The sequence below is a fragment of the Lynx canadensis genome, chromosome C1 (assembly GCF_007474595.2).
Source record: "Lynx canadensis isolate LIC74 chromosome C1, mLynCan4.pri.v2, whole genome shotgun sequence".
Lineage (NCBI taxonomy): Eukaryota > Metazoa > Chordata > Mammalia > Carnivora > Felidae > Lynx > Lynx canadensis.
This window is the reverse complement of record NC_044310.1, coordinates 195,928,627-195,954,635: the sequence shown is the minus strand read 5'-3', so window position 1 is coordinate 195,954,635 and position 26,009 is coordinate 195,928,627. Positions and strand designations below refer to the sequence as shown.

At 35.5% G+C, this 26,009-nt stretch overlaps 1 protein-coding gene across 1 annotated transcript in view; it reads left to right on the top strand.

Annotated features, from left to right (window-relative positions):
- ERBB4 (erb-b2 receptor tyrosine kinase 4) overlaps positions 1–26,009 on the top strand; it is a 529,970-nt gene that overhangs the window by 470,023 nt on the left and 33,938 nt on the right. The window contains exons 20-24 of the mRNA XM_032594121.1: positions 13,560–13,715; positions 16,678–16,753; positions 20,584–20,730; positions 22,890–22,987; positions 24,557–24,727. Coding sequence (XP_032450012.1) covers positions 13,560–13,715; positions 16,678–16,753; positions 20,584–20,730; positions 22,890–22,987; positions 24,557–24,727 — 648 coding nt within the window. The remainder of the gene's footprint in view (positions 1–13,559; positions 13,716–16,677; positions 16,754–20,583; positions 20,731–22,889; positions 22,988–24,556; positions 24,728–26,009) is intronic.

The following is a 26,009-nucleotide window of genomic DNA, read 5'->3' as shown; positions in this document are numbered from 1 at the left end:
TCTATTTGTCTTAATTTTATTAGTTTCATGAGAAAATTTTTCATATCACTTTTATTTTCCACCCTATTTTCTTTTGAACATCAAACTGAAGTGTCATTAAGATAATTATATGAAGGAATAAAAGTGTACAAGCACAAAACAAAGTTTTGTTGAAATCAAACTGTTGTATGAATGATGGCAATACCAAGACATGCAGTTGTTGGTTGATAGATGATCTTTTGTATCCTAAGTATAAAAGTCTGTTTGAGAATGTCTGAGAAAATGATAAATTGCTCAAAAGCTAAAATTTTGAAAAATAAGAATCATCTCTAATGCAAGATGCTGGACGAATGGGGCAGTGGCGATAACTAACAATGTTGAGTGCTTGCTACAGACCAGGCACTGTGCTAAGAATTTTACATGCACCAAGCTCATTTAATTTTCATAACAAGCTTATGAGAAATGTGCTATTATATTATTATCTCCACCTTGTGGATGAAGATACTGGCAAACTGAGAAGCTAACTGACATGGCGAAGGTGACGCAGACAGCTGCATTTAGAGTGGTTGAGTTAATACTGAAGCCTGGGAAGTCGTATTTGAGAGCTGACACGCATACTGTACTCAGCTGTCAAAGATGAACAGGAATGGGTTGAGAATGACTCTTTAGAGCATGGCTTGTGTGATGTATATCTGCAGATTTTTTTCCATGTGAAGTATTAACTGCATAAATCTGTGAACTGGAGAGAAGAGCGAATGAAAAGGGCAACTTTCACACACAACTTTGGCAGTGTGCATGAGCAGCGCCTCAATTTCCCTACCTTATAGAAAAACAGGTAGCATGTAGCACAAAACCCCAAAATTTTCCAGAAGTCAAAATATTCACTACTCAACCTGTAATACATATGCAAGGAAGCTGGAAAATTAGCAGATATTTAATATCTTAGAAAAAAGAGCAAAAGGATGATATATAATAAGAATAATCACTAACAATACAAAATTGTTTCCAGTAATATTAAATATTTATTTTCCTCTTTCTTCTTCCTTTAGTTTTAATTGTTATAAGACTATATGTTTTGTAAGTATTTTTATTATTACTGGGAATTCCGTTTCTCCTTACCTGGTGATTCAAAGGCAGTAGAAGGCATATGGATGAATAGATGGAGGACAGAGGGGGATATCAATCAATTGACCAGTATTTATTGATTGTCTACAATGTGATGGGATTGGTAAATGTGAGAAGGATCAAATTGAGTTAAGTCATCTCAGCAGGAGTACACTGTTTTCAGCTTCAGGCAGTTAAGGATTCATAAGGGTTTAAAGCAAAAAAGTGAAAAGTGGTCAGATTAAAACTTTAACTTTTAAGACTTGAACAAGCCAAAACACAACTTTCTACTCCTATCCCTCCCTTCGGTGTTTCTCTTAAAAACAATGTTACAAACTAATCAGTTTAGTACATGAGTGTTCAATTGGGAACCAGATGTTTTCGAGTCTTCTTCTATTATTCACCTGAAACTAAGATTGTATAATATGCAACACAGTATTTCTAAAGCTTGAACGCAGAAGATGCAGCCTAATTTACAAATAAAAATGTATGTTACTTCTGCTTTATAAACAAAGTAACCTTGATTTAGCCTTACACAAAAAGTTATTTTACACAATGCTTGCTAATGTCAGGGTTTAGTTTTAGATAGATGATAGAAGATAGATAGGTGATAGATAGATGATAGATAGATAGATAGATAGATAGATAGATAAATAGAGAAAATGGGACATTACTAGGTCATACAATAGAGGGACATAATCTCCTTGGGCATGAGGGAAAACTGTGTGGAGGAAATGAGAGCTGATTTGTAATCTAAGACAGTATTAGAGCTATCCAAATCTGCATCTGAAGCATACTAGGAGGAGTGTAGCAGTGTGTGGTGAGGGACTGTTCCAGGTGAAGGGAGGAATAAGTGCAAAGACAGAAGAGCCAACAGAATTTTCCGGTTGGTTTGAGCCATGGAGTTCCAGCTGAGGAATCCCTAGAAAAGAAGCTAGAGTGACAGGGTCAAGTTGCTTGGAGACTTTTGTCAGTTATAGGATAGAAGAGGCAGTTGCACACGCACATGACAGTGTGTGTGCGCATGTGCACATGTATTGGGGGGGTAGTGGAAAATGAGGAAATGATGAAAAGTGCATGGGGTCCAAGAGGAGAATTAAAGAGGGATGCATTAGTTTTCCCTCCTATGTCTTGGACTAAGTCTGAGCCTTTATGGAGTCAGGAGCTAAGTCGTGGAAGAAGTTTTTAAGGGAACTGAGACTAGGGTCTCAGATACTCTCAAGACTATTCTCAAGAATAGAAATTAATGTCGCTGGGGGCAAATTATGGCGTGTGTTGAGAAGTGCATAGAACTCTTCGCTAAAGGCAGTATGGAAGATCGCAAGGTTCTCATGGGTGAGGAAGCTGGAAGGGTATCATTCACTGTTTTGAATTATCATAAGCTCCAACTTCTCAAGCACCGAGAGACAGACACCACTAGAGGGGCAGTAGCATTTCCACAGCAGCTCCAGCTGAAGGTTTAAGGAATGCAGAGCCCTGAGGAAAATAACCAAGGAAGTATTCACGAACATCAGTGAGGCTCACTGGGGAACCCCACAAATATCTGGAAATAGCTTCTAAGGGGCAAATGGCTACAGGTACTCTGCAGGCAGGTTGGGCCAAGAAACAGCGAGGTTTGTGTTATGACTATGACACCCCCAAACTTTAAAACAGCAAAAACTCAGATGACAACGTGTTGCCAGTTTAACGTTTATTTATTTATTTATTTATTTTTTTTTGAGACAGAGAGAGACAGAGCATGAACGGGGGAGGGTCAGAGAGAGGGAGACACAGAATCCAAAACAGGCTCCAGGCTCTGAGCTGTCAGCACAGAGCCCGACGCGGGGCTTGAACTCATGGACCACGAGATCATGACCTGAGCCGAAGTTGGCTGCCCAACCAACTGAGCCACCCAGGCGCCCCTACGTGTTGCCAGTTTAAATAGAGATAAACTATTCTCCTTTTATAGTTATGTATTATCTGATACATTTATGGTCATCTTGGGCTAGAACGTTAAGGCAAGGCAGGGGCACCTGGGTGGTTCAGTTGGTTAAGCATCTGACTTCAGCTCAGGTCATGATTTCCCAGTTCGTGAGTCCGAGCCCCACACTGGGCTGTGTGCTGACAGCTCAGAGCCTGTTTCAGATTCTGTGTGTGTGTGTGTGTCTCTCTCTCTGCTTTTCCCTGGCCCTCTCTCTCTCTCTCTCTCTCAAAACTAAATAAACATTAAAAAAAATTTAAAAAAAGATGAGCCAAGACAAAAATCAGGCATCTTATTCTCTTATGTCCTTAGGCAGAGACTATAGACAAAGCCCTAGCATTCTGTTGGAGGGAGAGTGCAAAGTTTGAAACAGAGGAAATGCATCAAAATGGGCTTCCAAAATGTAGGAGATTGAAATGAAAACTTAAAGCTGTGGTTCCAATCCTTCTCAGAATTTTAAAGAGAAAAGAACCCGAGCAAGAGGAGCACTGGTCAGAGCAGGCAGATGGGAGGTATCTCAGTGACTTCCAGAGGGGAGTATATGAGTTTTACATGTGCTGGGGAAGCATATGCATAGATGGGCCAGGTCCACTGGCATCCAAATAAGACAGAGGCAGAACTGAATTGAATGATACATCATATGTGGACAAAAAAATTGGCTCAGATCACATGAGAGCTTTTAGTGTTCTAGAAATGTCACATTTTTTCACAGGAAGACACTTATTTAAAAATATTCAGCAACTATAAATAAACTCAACTGCTTGAACTCATAGATGAGTAAGCCACACTTAAGAAAATAGTTATTGGAAATTTTTAGTTCTGTATGATGGCAGTTTGCTTTGTAATAAGTATAGCTCCTAACATTGATGTAATTGTCTTAAGAAGGAAAGTTGTATGCACATGTTCCCACCTACTGAACTTTATGGTTTTCAGTCAGTGGCATGCGACTCTATGAAACTAAAGAATATTAGGAATGATTTGCTTATGCTCAATTATAACAAAGGCGTCAGACACTCAACCTCCTCCCTATAGTGTCTGAATGTATTTGCACAATATGAATTCTCAGAGAAAAGCTCAGCTTTGATCTGTTAATCTAGAGGTTGCTGTATTAATAGTTTGCATACTTCATTGATTTTTAATTAATTTCTAAAGAGGCACAGAGGATAACTACTATAGCCCACAGACATCATGGTTCTCATTGCAATCCACATCTTTATTGATCGGCTGCCTAAGGAGCAGAAGTAATCCATTTTAAGTATACTTTTCTGAGAGAGCGTGGACACTATACAATTCACTCCTGTCCTTGTAATCATATTGGCAAGAGGTCAGTGAGGAGGAAAACCTATAGCATGTTTAGTATTCTCTTGATCCAGGCAGATGAGCTTTTTGACCCATTATTCATTTGGTAGGGAAGCAGTGACTTCTCACACGTGCTTTTTTTTTTAATTTTTTTTTAACGTGTATTTATTTTTGAGACAGAGAGAGACAGAGCATGAACGGGGGAGGGGCAGAGAGAGAGGGAGACACAGAATTCGAAGCAGGCTCCAGGCTCTAAGCCATCAGCCCAGAGCCCGACGTGGGGCTCGAACTCATGGACCGCAAGATCGTGACCTGAGCTGAAGTCGGATGCTTAACCGACTGAGCCACCCAGGCACCCCTCACACGTGCTTTTTAACTTATTTTTGTTTGTTTGCTTCTTTATTATTATTTCATTTCTGTAAGACACTCTGGAATCCCAAGCAGACTATCCTGCACATTCTTGCAATGGAAATTTCCAAAAGCTCGTGAAGGGTGGTAAATGAAATTTCTGGAGAAATATCTGAAGAGAATGTAGAGAACCAGAAGAAAAATTTTGTTTTCCCAGCCAGCCTCAGGAATCTGTGAATGTTGTCTTCATTCATTCCCCCCGGTATGCTAATATCACCAGCTGGGGTTTGGCCAGAGTGCTGAAAGTCTGGCTTCCTTCCACCTATCCTAAATATTGCAGACTTTTAAACTTGCCCCACCTACGCTGCAAAGAAAAATTGCTACTGCCTGAACAGGCTTACAAGATTTTGGTATTATTGTTCATTTAATCCAACTACAAACATCTATTGAGTAATAGTTAACTGTCAGGCAATCTTCAAATTGCGGAATACGTAGTGAATAACAAGTAGTCAATGCAACTGTGTCTGGAGGCACCATTCATTCTAGGGGATCCCAGCAAAACTAAAGAGATTTGTTTACTAGGTATAAGAATTTTCTCTTCATTGATTTTAGAGCACCCATTGTTTACAAAACAATTATTCAGTTATATATCCTGTCTTTGTTAGTTTCATATATGGTTTTATAGCCTATTGACTATAGTTGTATGTATATGGTCATATAATGTAATAGCTAAATTTGTTGCCTCTGGAGTCAAGCTGCCTACAGTCAAATCTTGCACTGTCACCTTTGGGCAAGTTATTTTATTATTTCTCTGTGCATCAGTTTCATCATCTTAAAATGGAAATAGTAGTAGTACAGATCTCTTTGGGTTCTTGTGAGCTCCACTAAAACAGTCCCCTGGCATGGAGTGCTTAAATAAAGGTTAGCTAGTTTTTACCTACAAAAATAGGAAGTGTTAACATGCATAGTTATATTGTATTCCTCATACCATTTCAGTGCTCCCTTAACAAAAAACTTCTACAAGTTCCATTTTCCACAGTGACTATCACTATTATTGTTTGTCTAGATTTTCCTACACTAAAATTAGTACTGAACAGATTTTTTTATATTGTGAAGCAAATTTATATCATTTTCACATGGTGTTAGTGTTAAATGTAGTCTTGTTTATAGTGTCAAAGAAATGGAGGTAAGTTTAGTGCCCACCAAGTGTGGAATAGACAATAAATTGAGAGCGTTTGCCTGTGTTATATATGTGTATGTGTTTATGTGTGGATATAATTTAATTCAATGACAAGGAGTAGTGAACTGGATTTTGTTTAGCATTATGCTTGAATCTAAAAACATATGATGAGTAAAACATGTTTTTATTTAATGCACAATACGATTTATGTGTTAAAATAATACACACGAATTTAAAAATAAGTAAAGATAAATAAACATGGATGGATTGGAAGGATGTGCATGGAAAAAAAAAGTTGTGAACACTTAGGATGGATAGGAGAATGGGATTGGGGTGGAAGATATAGGGGAGCAATGATAATCACACTCATGGATTATGGAATATGAGTAACTCAAAATTCTGTGAATCTGAGATCCTAAAAGAAACCAAAGACAAAACCCACACATATTGCCTTGAGTTGGCTCCTAGAAAACAGTGTCTGAGACAGATTTTCATGAAGGAAGTTTTTTTGGCAAGTGTTCTCAGGAGCAATACCTGTAAAGCCATGAAAAATATTAGGTTAAAGGAAAAAGTTGAGCCATGGTGAAATCATGACAAAGATCTCACCCAATCTTAGGAGAAAGCCCTGGAACTTGCATAGTTTTTCATAGTTGTCCAAGAGTGGATGGACTTTGTAACTGCATCAGCCAGTTGTTGGATGTGGGTTGACTCTGTGAGAGGACGAAAACCCCAGCAAAGCAGCAGTTGGCGTGGGGGTATCAGGGCAACCAAAATGATGTAGCTGAGATGAGAGCGACCAGCAGCCAACACTCCCAGAAGCTGACAGTGTGAGTCCGCTGGTCCTGAAGAAGTTTCTGGACGATATACCACAGCACCTCCTAGATGCATGTGTGTATGTGTGTGTGTGTGTGTGTGTGTGTGTGTGTGTGTGACACAAACACCCACTCAAATGTATTATTGGGAATATTTGATAAACACATTTCAAATATCAACACATATTGTTTTCATTGCACATTATTAAACTCATATAAATTAAGCCCTCAGTATTTCAAAATCTCCATAAGAACTGCAGCCTAATCACATTACGTAAAGATCATCAGTGCAATTGGAAGATGTAAGAATTAACCATGACTATTAACTCCAGGCTAGTTTAGGAGAGCCATGTGAATCTGCTTTTCTTCTTCTGAGAAGAATAGTAGGAGAACATCTGGGGACAAATAGAGTGAGAAAGAAAAGTTACTTTGCCTAATAGTACTGCGTACTGTTTTCTTTCTCTTAAGTAGTCAAATTGTATTTTCAATACAATTAGAGGTTACTTATTTAGAAAACGCATAGTATCTTAGAATATTGAATGTTCTAGGTGTTTTTACAAACATGAGGGCACTGATTCCTGAAGACAATCTTCAGGGTACATACTATTATTGTCCCCATTTGATGGATAAGGAAATGAAACGCACAAATAAATTGACCAAGGACACAGAGCTAGTAAGAGCTGGGGTTTATTTCGAAAGTCTGTTGTTTTAAACATTGGATGCATGAAACTGACTTTTACTAAAACATGTTCACGGCTCTTGCTAAACATTTGAAGGAAGGCACCTAGTCTACATCTTTCTTTACTATTCTCTGTGTCTTTTATTGGCCCACAATTTAGTATTTTATATAGATCTATTGTACAATTCCATCTATCATGGAATAAAAATTTAAAGCTGGAGGACACCTCAGAGATCATTTAGGCCAATCTGTCACTTTTATAGGAGAAGGGAAATGAGTATCTGAGGTCAAAAACCTAGTGAGCAGCATGTCTGGGACTTCTGACTCTAACATTCAGTTCTGTGTTCTTTCTCCGCTGCCATGAACAAGCTTTTGCTAGTTGAAAAGGCTTCTCAGTTTATTTAATTATGAGCCCCCTTAGTCTCCCTTCGTGCACTATTTGGATAAAGTCAGTTACTTCATCCAAAAAGGCTCCTTTCTTCCCTTGAACATGCTCATATCTTTAGCCCTAACAGAGAGCATTATAGTTGAATTTTCCCCCCCTCAGGCATAGAATTGCTTTTAGAAGGAAAAGTAGAAAAGAGGAGTGATTTTCATTTGAGGCTAGCTTTCCTGAAGCTTCCTGTGTTATTAAAAAAGCTTGAGGTTATTAGAATGAAAACAGGAAAAAAAGTGTACTCTTGCTAACTCCAGAGATTAATGCCTGTGAAAGCTGACTGCAGCTTGAAATTTTTAGCTCCACACATGTTTGATGAAAGTGTCACATGTCCTATATATGGGAAGCAAATATTTATTGTCAAAAATAGTCTGGTCTCTCTTGACTTGTGTTAGCTTCCTGCAGCTGGGCAGAATACATTTTCACATTGGATTAAAACATAGAAATAACGCATTTTTGCTAGACAGTTGTGATTCAAATATAATATTGAGAAGAAGGTCATTGCCAGGTGTCCGTCAATACTGTTATTTTAAAATTAAGTCAGTCACTGATATTTTTTTTTTCCACAGAGCAGTTTAGATGAGTCGATTTTAACCAGAGATTAAAACTTTCAACTCAATTGTAATAAAATTATCCTTGGATTTGGTATTAAAGTACATTTCTGAAAGTCAGAATAAGGTTTGTATTTATTAAAGCACCTTTTGAGAGGTATAAGCAAAACAGAAAATAAGTAAGAAAACTCATTACAGCATATAGAGCAAGTATGAAAAATGGTAAAATACTGAATGGTTTGGATAATGGTAAATTCTGAATAGTTTGAGTAAAAATCAGACTTATAGCACCTGGATCTAGAAGTAGACAAAATGCCCCTAAAACATGTCTACAGAAAACTCCCGTCAGTGCTGATAAAAGACACACAGTCCGGTACAAGTGTACTATTTTATTCACCCTTCCTGCAACATTGAAAACTCTCCAACCTATCTTATTAATTACCTTTAACTTCACTAAGATCCTAATTCTGTGATGTATTCATGGAGGGCACCAAATCTCTTAGTAGATTCCCTATTTTTCTCTTCTCTTTATATGACAACATCCTCAGGTGAATCATTACTAAAATAATACTTTGAACAGTAATTATTTTGAATTTGTATCCATGCATTAATCATGATGGATTGGTTGTGGGTATATATATCACCATTTGTAAACATTTATTGAACGCCTACTGTGATATATTAGTTGGGATTCACAGATTTTCTGAAATAAGCAATTCAAGTTAATGAGGGTAAGTTATTCTTGTTCACACTATGACTGTTGATATTTATCTGTAGAACAGTAATAAAAGCTTGCATGCCCTGCACTTACTATATGGGAGTTACGATTTAAGCTCCTTACGTATATTAACTCATTTTATCTTTACAACAATCTGTGGTATAGGTGCTATTATGGCCATTTTAGAGATGAAGGTGAGTGCCAGGTTAATTGACTTGTCAGCGTCACACAGCTAGAACATGGCAGAGTTGGGGTTCAATCCAGGTGATTGACCCCAGAATCTGCACTCAGACCAACTCCACCATCCTTCATATCCTGTGGTCAAAGCAAGAATTAAATTTCCAATTTATATGATTCAAATTCCCACTAAATAAGAAAGAGGTTCCATAATTTAGCTGAATTTTAAATAAAAATACAAGTCAGTCACTTGCATTATTCCCTGAAATTCACAGAAATCTCTTATAATATTTTGTTCCAAAAGAACTAGGATCTTCTAAAGCCATATGACTTCATTGTGTACATTAATTTCTTCATGCTCACACAACCCTGTAACCCACCAAGAGAGGGGGTAGGCTTAAAAATGCAGACTTTAGAACCCCACAGGAACCAAATCCCAGTTCTGTCACTCCTTAGATGACTTGGAGGAAGTAACTTGACCTCTCTGAGACTTGGTTTTCTCGTATTTAAAATGGGATGAGGGGCGCCTGGGTGGCTCAGTTGGTTGAGCGTCCAGCTTCAGCTCAGGTCATGATCTCACAGTCTGTGAGTTTGAGCCCCGCGTCAGGCTCTATGCTGACAGCTCAGAGCCCGGGGCCTGTTTCAAATTCTGTGTCTCCCTCTCTCTCTGACCCTCCCCGTTCATGCTCTGTCTGTCTCTGTCTCACAAATAAATAAACGTTAAAATTAAAAAAAAAATGGGATAAAAACAGTACGCTTCTCAGAGGATTAAGTTAACCTGCCAATGTAGAAGCATTTAGTTCTGCTGTGTTCTGAGTACTCAGTCAATGTTAGCTGTCATTATTGTCAGTGTTCATAGTCCCATAATGTACTCCACCCAGGCAGACATGGCACGGACATGGGAATTGCTACAAGGGAGAGTAAGTTTCTTTTCAACCAATGCAGCATTATCCCTTCAGTGATAATGAATGGCCCTTCTTTTTTAATCATCTTCAAACTTCAAGGGACTTCATCCAGTTTATTTTTGTCACTGCTATTTCTAATAACTGCCTCCTTAATTGCATCACGCTCCGATTTAAGGAGTGATTTTATTTTGAAGGAATCTAAGAGACTGTGATTCTAATGAAATCATCCACCAAGAAAATCCTATCTTAATAATTGCAATGTGGAGAAAACTATCATGAACAATCCAATAGATGATTCAACACTCTAATTCAGGTGTGAAAGTAGAACTAAGGTAGCAGTCCTAATTAATGATCTAAAAGCAGTCATAACCATGATGTTGCATAGTTACAAAGCAACCATACAAATGTATTTTGATGATTTGGTAATGATATAGATGCTTCTGTTTTTATCTTTTAATCATGGTCAGGTGAGTGAAACTATACATAAATTACCATCTGGTTGCCTGAATTGAGTTTTCATTATGTTGAAGAAAACATTTTTTTTAAGACAAATAGAATTGAGGTTCAGAGGTTCAGGATAGTCTATCACCTGCTAAGACTTGGCATATAGAATATCAAAGAACATATGGAGTTTTTGAAGTTTTGCTTGTAATATGGATATGTCATTAGGGTCTTAAGCTTCTTGGTGAATGTTAGCTCCCTATTGGTATAGAATATATCACTATTCTTGCACATGGTGAAGAAATATATGCGTATTTGCATTAGGATAATATTTAGTTAAAGGAATTATTATCCACCTAAATTACAAAAGTCAGAAAATAGAATCATTTGTAATTTATATTCCTCTTCATTATTCAATTACCAGGATGGTTACTTTACTGTATAAGTGTAACTTGAAATTGTTCTCTCCCTGAAATTTCTTGTGGACTAGTTTAGTTGAAGATTCAGATGATCATACATGAGGAGCTAGACGAGTATCATAAATGAATTCGTGGGTAGTAATAGTGAGTGGTGGCATCCTGGCCAACTGGAGGTGCCCTCAATGGGGTACAGCCAGTAATCAGCTAAAGAGGATGTTTGAGAGTTTCCCAGTGTGTGAGCCAAAAATATATATGCATATAAACTGCATATAAGCTGGATATAGCTCAGACTGCCAGTCTGCAAACTTTATCTCTCATCCTTTTCCACCTCATCACTTCTCTTCTGCATTGTGGAAGTGGCTCCTGACTTCTGCTGTATTTGTGTCCAGCCCTTTGTTTATACACCAGGTGATTTTTTTGCAAGACTCCAGTGATCACTGTGTCACTCTCCTTTTTCAAGCAACCTCTGCATCACCACAGTGAAGTGCAGATTATCTACCACAACACGTAAGAGGCCCTTTTTGAATCAAGCCTCTTCTTACTTTGTCAGCCTCACCACTCATCACTCTCCCTTCTTTATGAATAATGATTTAGAAATACAGAATTACGTACCTTTGTCCCAGTGCACCATGGTATTGATGCCCCTGTGTGTGTTCTCTGTAACTGCAATTTTGTTCTCATCTTGCCCAACTGATGGACATCATTCAAACATTACTTAGGCCTCAGGACCTCCCTGAAGGCTCCCCTCTCGTGCACATTTCTAGGCTATACTACAAATGGTCCTCAAAACACAGCTCTCCTTAAATGCCTTACATGTGTCACATTGATCCGTTCAAGCCTGTATTCCACGTCTGCCCACTTTATTAACAGTTCTGTCTTCCTGCAATGAATAGATCTCCTCTGACTCTTTTTTTGTTCCCTGATGTCTAGCACAGTGCCTGGAACATAGTGTGTATTCTGTCATCGTGTGTGGATCTGAATATTAACTTGTTGCAAACACACTTTCCATATTCTGATATGAAAGTGGTAGGAAAGATAATGATGAATGTTTTTGTGGACATTTCTTAAAAGGGCAAATAATTAAAAATACTTCATCTCCAAGACAATAAATCTATTTTTTTGATCTCTTAGTCATATAAGGGTTATATGTTTTCAGATTCATTTTATTCTAGGAATTTATTAGTTGGCATAATCGAAGAGAAAACACTGTTTAGGAAAGAGGACGAAACCTTATAAATCTCAGTTATGGACTGATTTCAGAAAACACAAATACACTACTGACCAGTTGGACCATATCAGGCAGTACGTCCACTGGTTGTGTTTAATGGGCATTTATAGTATAGTGTTTGGCTCATGATGCTGTTTGAAGCAATCTTCTCTTTACACTACACTGAGTATATGGTTCATTTTTTTTTTTACCTGTGTGATTTATGTGTCTGTTTTCCGCAGCTTTTGTTTTGATATCAAAAACCATTAATCCTTCAAAGTCCTGCAATTGTGATATTAACTACCAACAGCTTTGATTTGGAATTGGCATGAGAGTATGCTTTAATGATTTTATAATAATTCTGATTTGTTTTTAAGCGACAATGTTTTTTACCACTGAAATCCTCAAATACAGAATTTCCTCTAACACTTGAATAAAAATATGTTCGCTCCCATCTAGGCCTCTGAGTTTGCTTCTTTTCATCAACCTTTAGTTAAGGCTAATGTTTAATGGCTCTTAGTTTATTTACTGGCAAAGTACAATTTTATTTATTGCTTTTATGAATTATGGAGATATATATATATCCCCATATGAATATATATGGATATATGTAAATTGTTGGCAATCAGTAATGAATTTTATTTTAATAACCCTATATGTTTTTTGAAGAAAACATATTAAAGGCTAATATCAGGGTCACTATAAACAATGTAATTTCACTTGCAGGTTGTTCTAATGACTACTATTGTCATTGACACCATTTTAAAAAAGTATAGGCTTTTCATGCCTCTGGGGTATAATTCATTTTTTGCCTAATTAATAAGAATAATATAATTCTTCAGCTTTGATAGAAACTATGATGGTGATTTTGGTGCCATTAAACCTGCATATGAAGTTTTTGGGTTTTTTTTTTTTTTAATTACGGTTGGTGTGTTTGTTTGGAGAAGGGGTGTAAGGGGAGAGTGACATCAAGCAGGAGTTATTGAGAAGAAAACAACTAGAAATGTGTGGGTCTCTTAGCTTATCTGCTGAAACGCACGCACACTTCACTGATGGAAGTGTTTGCAAGAGAGTACAAAATCTCTGGGGAAAAAAAATGATCTAACATTTAGTTCATATACAGGTAATTCATTCTTTACAGGACTTTAGGGGAAAAGACCAAAAGCTATTTGCCATTTGCTTTTTTATCCCTTTATTGGGTTTTTCGTAATTTTGAAAAATATTCCAGGATTCTGGCTTCACTTAGAGAAATCAAGCACTTGCAACTGAAGGCAAAGGAACTACTTTTTAGACAATAGAAAAGCCTAGGCATTAACTGTCTTTTTGGAACTTGGTGTTTTTCAGGGAATGATGTACCTGGAGGAAAGACGGCTTGTTCATCGGGATTTGGCAGCCCGAAATGTCTTAGTGAAATCTCCAAACCATGTGAAAATCACAGATTTTGGACTAGCTAGGCTCTTAGAAGGAGATGAAAAAGAGTATAATGCTGATGGAGGAAAGGTGGGTATCTTTTTAGAACAATATGGCTTGAAAATATAGTATGATATCCTTTTATCTCCTTATATGTTATAAGAAGAAGTCAATAAGCCTGAGGTTAAGAGATTATAAAATCTCAACTCTACCATTTGCCTTCTCTCCCACCCAGGGTCAAATGTATATATACGAACCAACTTCCATTTCTCAAAAGTAGCCAAAATAAGACAATTCATCTCTAGTGGTCCTTATGTCACATCCAGTGTGGGAAGTAGGTGGATCCTTCGGAAATCCAGATATTACACTTAAGGGCCATAGACATTATTTCATTGATCCTAAGAACGCAGGGCTAGCTACTACAGAGAGACCCAACTATTCTTTCATAGTAACCTGGCTAGTACCAAGAACCATAACTCACTGGAAAGTTCATCATCCTATTTAACCTCGAATCCTCCTATACCAGGTACAACAGATTCCTCTTAATATGGTTATATTTTTTTCAGCTTTTATCATAGAATATGATTGACCAATTTACTTTATTTATTTTTTGATTCTCTCCACCAGAATGCAGCCTGCTATGTCCCAGGAATCTTAACAGTGCCATTGCCTCTTCTACTTTTCTGACTCTCTAGTCTCAGGCCCTGCCTGACAACTGTATTCCTGCCATATGGTCCCGGCTCATGCCTTAGTTCCGGCTCTTGTTTTTCTCATTAACCTGATGCTAAGATTGCTGGCCTTGGCTATCCAGTGAGGATATCTCTTCTCCATCTGGAGGTCCCCCTAGCAAAACTTGGACCAGGAGAGGCCAAATGAAATAAGCAAATGCAACCTTAACCTATGTATAAACTCATGCTAACAAAAAAAAAGTTATTAAAGTGTCGTATAAATATATTTATCATGTGCCTTATTTATCATGAGCCATCCAAATATATGTTATAAATATTTTGCAATGCTTTCAAATGCTTAGCATTGATTTTATGTATCATGTAGTATATGATTTTTATATAACTTTGTATGATATCTTATATAACTATATGTCTTCAAATCTTATCACAAGACAAAAGAAAATAAAATTTAAAAAAACTTAAGGTTTGTAGTATTTCCTGACCTTTCCTTGATTTTATTAGACTATTTTGCCTGTTTACTACCAAATTGCAGCAGTTTGAGACCACAGCTTTGAAATTCACTACAAGATTGCACAGTAGAAGTCCATAAATCACATGACTTGACTTGTCTTAAGAACATACAGCTGTAGGATTTGTCTAAAGCAAGATTCATTATAGCTTTAAATGCCTAGTTACCATTAAGTCTTTATCAAGCCACCTGTGATTTAAACTTACTTCTTTAACACAATGTCCGTAGTCCATAAAGTCAGCTAACTCCTTGCCCATAGGGAAATTACTTTCAATGTGTCTTCTGTTCCCTTTCACTGAATGCCATGATTCTGTCATAGAGTTACCTTGATGTCACCTTGGTGAGCAGCGAACCTCATGATTTCAAAGGCCTATTTAGTTTTAAGCTTTCAACTGCAAAGTAGAAGTGTTTATCTTTATTCTGTAGAACCTAATTATATTTTCAGCTATATAATGCTGCCGTTCCTAGTTGAAACTTACTCTGCTGACCCATCATCAGCAGGGTATGTGAGTTGTTTTTCTTGTAGTGGTAATAGATTGGTACTGATCCTCTCGTATCCTTTTATATAATACCTATTTTGGTATGTATTTTCAATACTGGCTAACCAAAACAAGGGAGACCATTTGTGGCTGGGGAATAAAGCAAGCCTAACTTTGGAATACATTATTGTGGGTGTTTTAAGTGACCAGATTATATGAGAGGAAAAAGGAAAGGGCAAGTGTAGAAAGAGTCCATTGTACTGGTGGTCAGAAATGTTCTGAAGGGATAACTGAAAATGTAAGGAGTCTCATTTTGGGGGCAAAAATGTAATAGACCATATTTTTAGAAGCACATATCTTAGATGTTTAGAGTAGTATTGAGAGTCATAATAACTAGTAACTGAATTAATTGCTGAACATTAAGAAATAGAGAAAATGATACTTATTTTATTCTTTTACTTGTCATTGTTTTTGAAGCTTTTAAAAATATATCTTTAGGTTATTTCACTTTTAGAATTTTATAAATTTCAATTCATGGTTCCCTGTGTTAAAAAATAACATTTATTATTAAGTACTGCTGGTGGGAATGCAAACTGATACAGCCACTCTGGAAAACAGTATGGAGGTTCCTCAAAAAATTAAAAATAGAACTACCCTACGACCCAGAATTTGCACTACTAGGTATTTATCCAAGGGATACAGGTGTGCTGTTTCGAAGGGGCACATGCACCCCAATGTTTATCGCAGCACTATCGACAATAGCCAAAGTATGGAAAGAACCCAAATGTCCATCAATGGATGAATGGATAAAGAAGATGTGGTGTATATATATATATACAATGGAGTATTATTCGGCAATCAAAAAGAATGAGATCTTGCCGTTTGCAACAATGTGGATGGAACTGGAGGGCATTATGCTAGTGAAATTAGCCAGAGAAAGACAAATATCATGACTTAACTCATATGAGGAATTTAAGATACAAAACAGATGAACATAAGGGAAGGGAAGGAAAAAATATAAAAACACAGAGGGGGAAAAAACATAAAAGGCTCTTAAATATAGAGAACAAACAGAGGGTTGCTGGAGGGGTTGTGGGAGGAGGGATGGGCTAAATGGATAAGAAGCATTAAGGAATCTATTCCTGAAATCAATGTTGCACCATATGCTAAGTTGGTTGTAAATTAAACAATAAATAAACTTTAAAAATAACATTTATTATTATTATTATTATTATTATATTTATATTTTCTATACACACAATCAAAAAATACAACTGAGGCAAGCCTAGAAGCTCATATTTTGAGAAATGACTACAGAAATGAATTTTTATATAACTATAAAAAGTTAACTTTTTATTTCTCTTTTTATTTCTCAGATGCCGATTAAATGGATGGCTCTGGAGTGTATACACTACAGGAAGTTCACCCATCAGAGTGATGTTTGGAGTTATGGTAAATAAATCTTCCTTGTGAATTAAGGGTTTTAAGGCAAAATTAAATATATTAGGTTCATGTGAAATATCTTAAACCAAGTTATTTTATTGTGTTGGAAATACTTATAAGCCTTGTTTCTTAAAGGAATTAACTCTTTGCTATTCCATAAAAAAAAAAAAAACCTCTAAATAATATTATCTGCCTTTTTTTTATTCCTTCATTCTCTAAAATGTAATATGTTAATATCTCAGTTGAGTTGTCTACCATAATCTTTGGTTTGGTAGCAACTTTTGTGATCATTTTGACAGGAAAAAAAAAGTCAACTTTAGTTTAGGAACAATGTCATAGAACCTCATGGCCTTAATTATCAAAAACTCTTTGAAAACATGTTAAAAATGAAAGAATGTCTGTTCTATAATAAGAAAGAAGTTATTGTAACAAAGAACAACAATTACTGAAAGCAAATAGGTGAAAGCACTAAATGTGAGGGTAGAGATATGAGAAGATTGCTAATCGCACCTTTGATTTTAAATTACTTTGGAATAAACAGACATATTAGAGAGTGAATAATATGAACTGGAAAAGAGTGGTCTTCAAACTTAGAACATTCATGTAATGCATTTAATTTAATTGTTGAAATGAGATATTTAGCATCTGTCTATTCACAACCTAAGTCCATCCAGATATTAATGAGAATGAATCAATAGCTTTTCTAAGTTTAAATAAAACCAGTATTTCTTACAAATTAAAAGCACAATGTCCATTTAAGGAAAAAGGGAGTGGTGGGTCTTGAAAGCATGATACAATTTAGTTCACTCAAATTTAAACTTTGCTTTATCTTTATTATTGTTTTTTTTAGGCAAAAGATTTAAGCTATTCAATCATTAAAGAACTTACACCTCTTATCTGGAAAAGCACAAATTATCTTTAAAAAAACTTAAGAGGCTCTTGGGTGGCTCAGTTGGTTAAGCCTCCTACTTTGGCTCAGGTCATGATCTCTAGGTCCATGGGTTTGAGCCCCATCTTGGTCTCTGTGCTGACAGCTCAGAGCCTAGAGTTTGCTTCAGATTCTCTGTCTCCCTCTCTCTCTGCCCTTCCCCCGTTGGCGCTCGCGCATGCTCTCTCTCTCTCTCATCTCTCTCTCTCAAAAATAAATATTTTAAAAAATAAAAGTAAAATAAAAATAAGGCATTTCTTTAAAGTGTTTTTTTTTTCCTCCTCTATACATGTATGCTATAGGTTTAAAATTTCCATGTAAGGCCTCATGTGTTCTACTCAGCTTAGAAGTAGAAAGTGTGATGTGTTTGAGATTTAAACAAGTATAGGAAAATGCTTGTAAAATTTAGTTGTTGAACTGTAAGGACTTAATAGAAACATAAATCTATTATATATATTATATGGTACAAATTAGCTTATATATTATATGATAGAGATAAATCCATAGATTATATTTTATATGATAGATTATATATTACACACACATTTTGATATATGTCATATACTTTTTTCTTTTTCTTTTCCCTTTTTCCTATGTATGTTTCCCTGAAATAAATGTAACAGTCTACTACAGTCAAATTTTAAATGGCCTCTAAAATAAGTAAGTAGGCAGATAGAGGATAGATAGATTGATAGAGAGATGATAGATAGATAGATAGATAGATAGATAGATAGATAGATAGATAGATAAGTAGTACTCTGCTTTGAAATATAGCCCAGGTCATCAATCCATACCCATAAGGCATTTTAGGATTTTTATGATATATTATAGTTGATTGCAAATGGTATACAAGACAGAAACATAATGTTGTTTACAGTGAACCTTTGTAGAAAATTGCCACTGGGTTCATCTTTATTTTTACAAAAATAAATATGCATTGGCTATGGTTTATATCTCTGAATGATAGAATTGTATGTTTTGAGAATGTTTCTGATTCAGTTTTCCTGTAATTGTCCTTCTGCATGAAGCCATCTCTGTTTAACCCTATCTTGTCACTCCTAAAAAGATTTAATTAAATTATTACTGGCAGAAGTAGGGGTTTTGATGTTCCTGATTTTGTTTTTGTATTTATGTTTCTGTTTATTATATTTTCTATTATTTTGATTTGTAATTGCTTTGCATTTTTCTTGTAAGTTCTGATAGAGATATGAGGGCATATATTCTGCCTTTTATAATTGCATACATAAGTTCATAAAATGTCCTCATTAAATATATATTCTATAAATGTGTATTTATATTGACTGACTGAATAGAAATGGACAGCCATCCAGTTCTTAACTTGTTCCAGTCTGCCTCATGGACACTGAATCTTAATTATTGGCTCTAGGAAGTCATTTTTTAATATGCAAAATTAAGTAGGATTTAAAAAAAATTAAGTTTATTTATTTGTTTATTTTGAGAGGGAGAGAGAGAGAGAGAGCAGGGGAAGGGAAGAGAGAGACAGAGGGACAGAGAGAGAGAGAGAGAGAGAGAGAGGGAATCCCAAGCAGGCTTCATGCTGACAGCATGGAGCCCTACATGGAGCTCGATCTCACAAACCCATGAGATCATGATTTGAACCAAAACCAAGAGTCACTCAACTGACTGAGCCACCCAGGTGCCTCATAAGTAGGGTTTAATAAAGATCAATCAATTAAATTGTGTCGCTAATTACATTTTTATATAAGAATTATAAGATATAAATATTAATCAAAAAATCAGGTAATTAGTGATCTTATTATAAAGGATGATTGGCAATTCACATATACTTTTATATTTTAAGCTTTGTATTTTTATTATTAGTCAATGATAACTGTTATGAACTAAAAATGAATAAATAATTCATTACAGATGGACATGGAAAAGAAAGCATGGTCCTAATTAATGGATTTTATATTAAACCATATTTTGCATATTATATGCACCAATCAAAATTCACCTGGTGAGACTCCTATACACATACAGCTCTTTCTGAACTTATAATCCTTAACCTTAAGAAATGATAACTTCTTAATTGTATAATTATTAGATCACAAAGAAGAGGTCTGTAATGTGTATAGTATTGTTCAAATCAGAATCATTTTCATCAATGCTAGCTATTTGCATGTTAATATTTAGGGTATTTGCTTTTACAGAACAAATCACTCTTCTAGTGATTCAAGAAGGTGATTTCATTATCTAAGGGATCAACTATTATTGATTCCTTTCAATTTTGTGATGCCTACTTCACATGTATTATGGTATATATGGATCATTCCTCACTCAGGGTCTCACAGGTATTAAAGAAATAAATCTCTGTGTGTGTGTGTGTGTGTGTGTGTGTGTGTGTGTGTGTGTTTTCCACTTGTTCTCTTTGTGTGAGTTAAAGAGAGAGCCATGATTATTTATCATAACATAAGGTATTCATTTTGGCACCACAGCTTAGCCCATAGGGCTTTTAATAACAAAGAGGTTAATGTCAAAATTAGTCAACATCAGATTTTGCCTGCAATCGTATTTACTTAATACTAGATACACATGTTTATAGTAAATTGTTTGATAGACTCTAATGCGGTGTAGTGAAAATTAACTAGAATCAGCAAATGTTAACATTACTTAAAAGTAGACATGGGGAAAAGATTCTGTGTTCTGATACGCACTCTGAATTGTCTCTGCTACTCATTAAAAATTTCAAGACAATAATAAGATAATTGAATTTCCCACAAAGATTTTGTCACTGGGCTTCTGCTAATGAATATAGAAATCTGAAGAGCTTTTCTTTAGTCTAATTTTGATTGCCTTCTAGGGAGCTTTCTTTTGTCACTGGCATACTGCTGGTTTATTCAAAGTATGTTGTTAATATGCTTATGTAAATATTTGATCTCCAATTTAGGAGTTACCATATGGGAACTGATGACCTTTGGAGGAAAACCCTATGATGGAATTCCAACCAGAGAAATCCCGGATTTATTAGAGAAAGGAGAACGTTTGCCCCAGCCTCCTATCTGCACTATTGACGTTTACATGGTCATGGTCAAATGTAAGATTGCAAAATAATTTCATCATCACCATCATCACTCTTAGTAAAGCAATAGTATAGATTAATCTACCTGCATAATGTTTTTGTATATTGAAAAATGTAAAAGTCCAAAAATAATTATGAAAAGATCATGTAAACACCTGCGTTTTTGTGATTATTATGAATAGGAAGCAATATCATGCTTCCATGTTATGAAGTCAAAATTATATGACTCTTTCTCTTCTGATTCATTTCACTTTGATTCTTATCATTTCCATGACAATCACATTGTCTTTCATAAAGAGATGTAATTAGTTACAATAATGTTAGTAATCTTTATAGGAAAATAGCAGTCTAAACAAATGATCTGATATAAAGAAAGAAAGCTTGAAGCTGATAGTTGAAAAAATGAATTAAATGGAAATAGGTTTACCAGTTTTAGTCAACAGGAAATTAGCAGGACAGAATGGAAAGTAGGAAGACATGAATCTACAGTCAAATAAAAAGATTATGAATGTTTACTTTTTTTTTTTTCAATTTGATCATTTGTTTACATCAAACGCTCTTACTTTTTTTTCCTCCTTTCTATGCCCCAGACACATACGTATTATAAATATGTTTTGGCAGCCTAGGCTCTTAATTTAAATAGAATTAAGGAAGTCTCTGGAGTTTCCTAGTTAATTTAAGTGAGATTAACATTCAGCAATCTTTCTTGTGTAATCTGGGGTTTTCCCCTTTCGATTTACACAGGGTTAGCAAAGAAACAAACTGGTGAAGGTGAATAAGCATCTTATTAATAAGAGACTTTGGACCCAGGTCTACTCAGATTTATATTCATGACATGTGTGATACATTCTGACAGTGAGGAAAGAAATAAAAAATGTGCCTTCCAGTTCAGGTCAGCATGCCCTTTTCTCTAAGCATAGTTCTATTTACTCAATATTTAGTTAGAAAGAAACGGATACCTCCTGGCGAAGTTAACCTTTTTAGGTTCTAATAATTCCAGAAACACCTATTTTCTCATTAGCATCTTGGTATCAACAGCAATTTTGTGTGTGTGTGTGCAAATGGATGCATATAGTGCAGCTTTATTAGGAGAGGGAAAAAAATCAGGTGATATTAATGATACATGAAATGACACCCAAAGACTTCCCAGAACAAGAATAAAAATTGAACTCCCAGAAAAAAGAAACTCACTTTATAACTTTATTGAATCAAGCATCTTCAGTAGTCATCGATGCAAAAAACCTTAAAAACATGCATACATTATATAATTTGATCTCATAAGTAGCATAAGAAATGATTTATATACTTCATTTTGATACTCTGATGAAACAATGAGAAATCAGGAACAGATTTTGCCTAATAGAGAGTTTTACCTTGCTTTTATGAGTTTTAATACCTAAGAAAAGGGTCACTTGACAAGAAAATCAAGGAAAGCTTAGTACTTGTATTCTTGTGATCTCATCAGCTAAGCAGAGCCTGGGGAGATAAGACCCACTTTATCTAGACTCCCAGCTAAATAATAATACATACCTTGAAAATTGCTGATAGTATTTTTATGCTGCAAAGGTTACTAGTTAGATAAGCTAATGGCTAGTGCTGAACAAACATTACCAATTACTTTGCATTGTTTTTTTTCTCCCACCAGGAAAAAAACAGCTTGAGAAAGTTGCTTTCTATTTCTTTCCCCACCCCCACCCCCTCCCCTGTGCTGGTGCACTGCATTGTAACTAAAATTTGTATTCTATGTCACTCCTAATAGAAAATAATAAATTATGTCCCCATCAACTCCTCTATAGCCATCCAAGAAAAATTTTTAAAAAAGGAAGAAAGAAAAAGGAAGCATTCTCTCCACTTAAGAAAAAAATATAGGAGATTCTGTAAGTTCCTATAGTTAGCCTAGGGTAATGTTTCATAAGAAGAAAAATTACTTTTAAATTAGATCAACAGAATAAAAAGTTTCTCTTATTCACATTTACTTATGAACATCAACAAACTGCTTGAGATAGAACCTTGCCTATTGGATTATTTCTTTCTTTAGCTTTCTTTGTTTTTTTTAGATCATTATTACTAAAACAGTATTTTTCAAACAGCCTATGTTTTCGTAAAATTTACATCCTACTTCTTCCTAATTATGGATAGATACAGTGACCCTCTTACTGTGTGTGAATTTCTAGGCTGGATGATTGATGCAGACAGTAGACCTAAATTTAAGGAACTGGCTGCTGAATTTTCGAGGATGGCTCGAGACCCTCAAAGATATCTAGTTATTCAGGTTGGTACATATCTGGACGCTGGAACTTTGTAAATCACCATTCATAAATCGATTAAGCAGAATATCATGTGAAATGACTTATGGAAAAGAGGTTTCTAGTTGATGTCAGAACTCCTTCTAGGAATCTTGCCTTAGTATTCAAGTGCCTCTGCTATTGAATGGCCAGATAATTATGATTATCCATATACATAAGAAGTCCTTATCCTCAGATAAACCTTCTAGCACTCTGCTTTTTGTTAACATTATGCGTTAAGTCATGTCCATTATTATAATCTTCCCTTTCAGAATAAAGGGAAGATGGATTTTTGTTTTAATCTTGTCCAGGTTTTAAGACAGTGAATTAAAAGTGTCAGTATATTGCATTCAATTTCCTAAAATATATTTATAAATATATTTTGTTTTGTTAAGGGAGATATACAGTATCCAAGCAATAACTCAGATTCCAGTGAATGGATGTACATATGAATCAAATAACAGTCCAAAAGAACATTTTATATTAAACACTAGAATCACTGGATTGGATAATTTAAAAATTATAATATATTTCTCTATGATTATTTTGCCTAAATCATAAACAAGTGGACCTTGGGTTACACTGAACTAATTTTCCTCAATGAAACAAGGTAGCATTTATCTTCCTATTAATAGTCTGCCATGAAGATAAAAGTCAGGATTTAGAATCTAATAGTTCCTAGTTATTTTTCTCCCAAATTAACTTGCATAAACCACTTATATACAAAATGTCACATAATTTTGAAAAATAAAAAAATCATATTTAAGAAATATAGGAGGCAAAAAAAGAGTAGGGTTTTGGTGTCTCTCCCACCCTTGTTTATATTATTTGCCACTTTTGCTGTGATTTTTAAAGCTATCACTTTAACAGTGTCATTCTATAGAATAAATCATGGGAGCGCCTGGGTGGCTCGGTCTGTTAAGCATCTGACTTTGGCTCAGGTCATGATCTGGTGTTTCGGGTATTCGAGCCCCGAGTCGGGCTCTGTGCTGACAGCTCAGAGCCTGGAGCCTGTTTCAGGTTCTGTTTCCCTCTCCCTCTGCCCCTCCTCTGCTCACGCTTTGTCTCTCTCTCTCTGTCTCTCTCTCTCTCAAAAGTAAATAAACATTAAAAAAAAAAATCATGGAGCCTACATGTCCTGATAACTCTACTCTATCAAACCAACCAAATAAAATACAGTAAAGATTGAGAAGTCAATTGCCCTTTATTACTTACTCTTAAAGTCACAGCTCAAACAACATCTTGGCAATGAAGCCTATACAGTTATTCTCACGTCTGAAATAGATTATGCCTCCCTCAAAAGAGCCATAGCATAGTGCTTTAATTACCTCTAATGGCGTTTATCACATTCTATTAAATGTATTTATCTTACCGTGTCATATCTAAGTATGTTACAAGCTCCTTTGTGACTGGTAAATGTGTTAAACAGTTATTTTTTAAACGAGTGCATGAATTTTCAACCACTTGTTTTGATATTACATAAATTTGCTGCAAAGTCCATATATTTAAGATGAAGAATCTTTGTTTGTTTGTTTGTCTGGTGGGCAAACTTTTAGGGTGATGATCGCATGAAGCTTCCCAGTCCAAATGACAGCAAGTTCTTTCAGAATCTCTTGGATGAAGAGGACCTGGAAGATATGATGGATGCTGAGGAATACCTGGTCCCTCAGGCTTTCAACATCCCACCTCCCATCTATACTTCCAGAGCAAGAATTGACTCAAATAGGGTAAGAAATGATTATATACCACCTCCCATGTTATTTCTGAGAAACAAATCATGCAAACATATTATAAGCACTGGAATTACAAAATAATTATACAGCTCAATTCCGGGTGATTCCTAGATTAAAAACATACTATACCAGGGAAAGACATGCCATATATAGTTAATTTTGAAACACAAACATAGGTAATAGAATATGTACTCTGAAGTATTTTTAAAATTTCAAAAAGAGGAATGTTGCCTTTGTCGTATGTTACTTAAATCTTAGTTTTAAAAAAAATCTACAACCAATTCAAGCTAATAAAACTCTGTGTTTATATAAATGAAAATTCTTAACAAGATAGGCTCTTTAAAAAAGATGATAGGACTTATTTATTAGTCAAGAGGTGATACAAGTACAACCTCTTTCACTCAAGAGACTTTAAGTATTTCCTGTCACTTTGAAGTCGAAATAGAAAACTGCAATACTTTGAACTATATCAATCCTTTTGGGGGGACTGCTGAACCAATTCTAAGATGTAGATTTAGGTTTTGAAAGAAGCTTCTGAAAAGAACTTGCATTTAATTTTAAATATTAAGCACACTCTATATGACTATCATTCTTCTTCTGAAAACTGTCAATCCATGTGTTCATTCATTTGTTTATTTTTTAAAAAAATATTTAATGTTCAGTCAACATGTATTGAGTACTCCTACATGTAAGGCATGATTAGACACTTGAGATTCAAAGTATTTTGACATAATCCCTGGCTTCAAGAAGTATCCAGCCTCCTTCATTTAAGAACATTATCATAGCTGGTGGAACAGACAGCATTCTATTTGTCTCGACCACAAGCATAAGAAACCTTTCAACTTGCTGCTCATTTTCATAAGTGAAGTTCTTTGCTTTATTTCAGATCCACAGCAATAATAACATAACACTTACCTGGTGTTTACCCCGTGTCAACATATATATAAACCTGGTGTTTACCCTGTGTCAACACATATATATTAAGTCTCTTATTCCTTACAACAATATCATTAGGTTCTATTAACATTATCTCCATCTTAAAATGAAGAAACTTGTCACAATTAAGTGATTTGACTGGTATCCTACAGTTAGCCAGTGGGAGAGTAGGATTCTAATGTAGGCAGCCTGCCTCTATCACACATACTGCTGCCTCAAAGTTATTGGAACATGTTATTTTCATCATATGGTTGTTTTTCTTGACATATACCTCAATGTTTGAGATAAATGCAGTTTGAGAAATCCCCTGGGTGATTATGAAATGCATCCTCCAACCTCT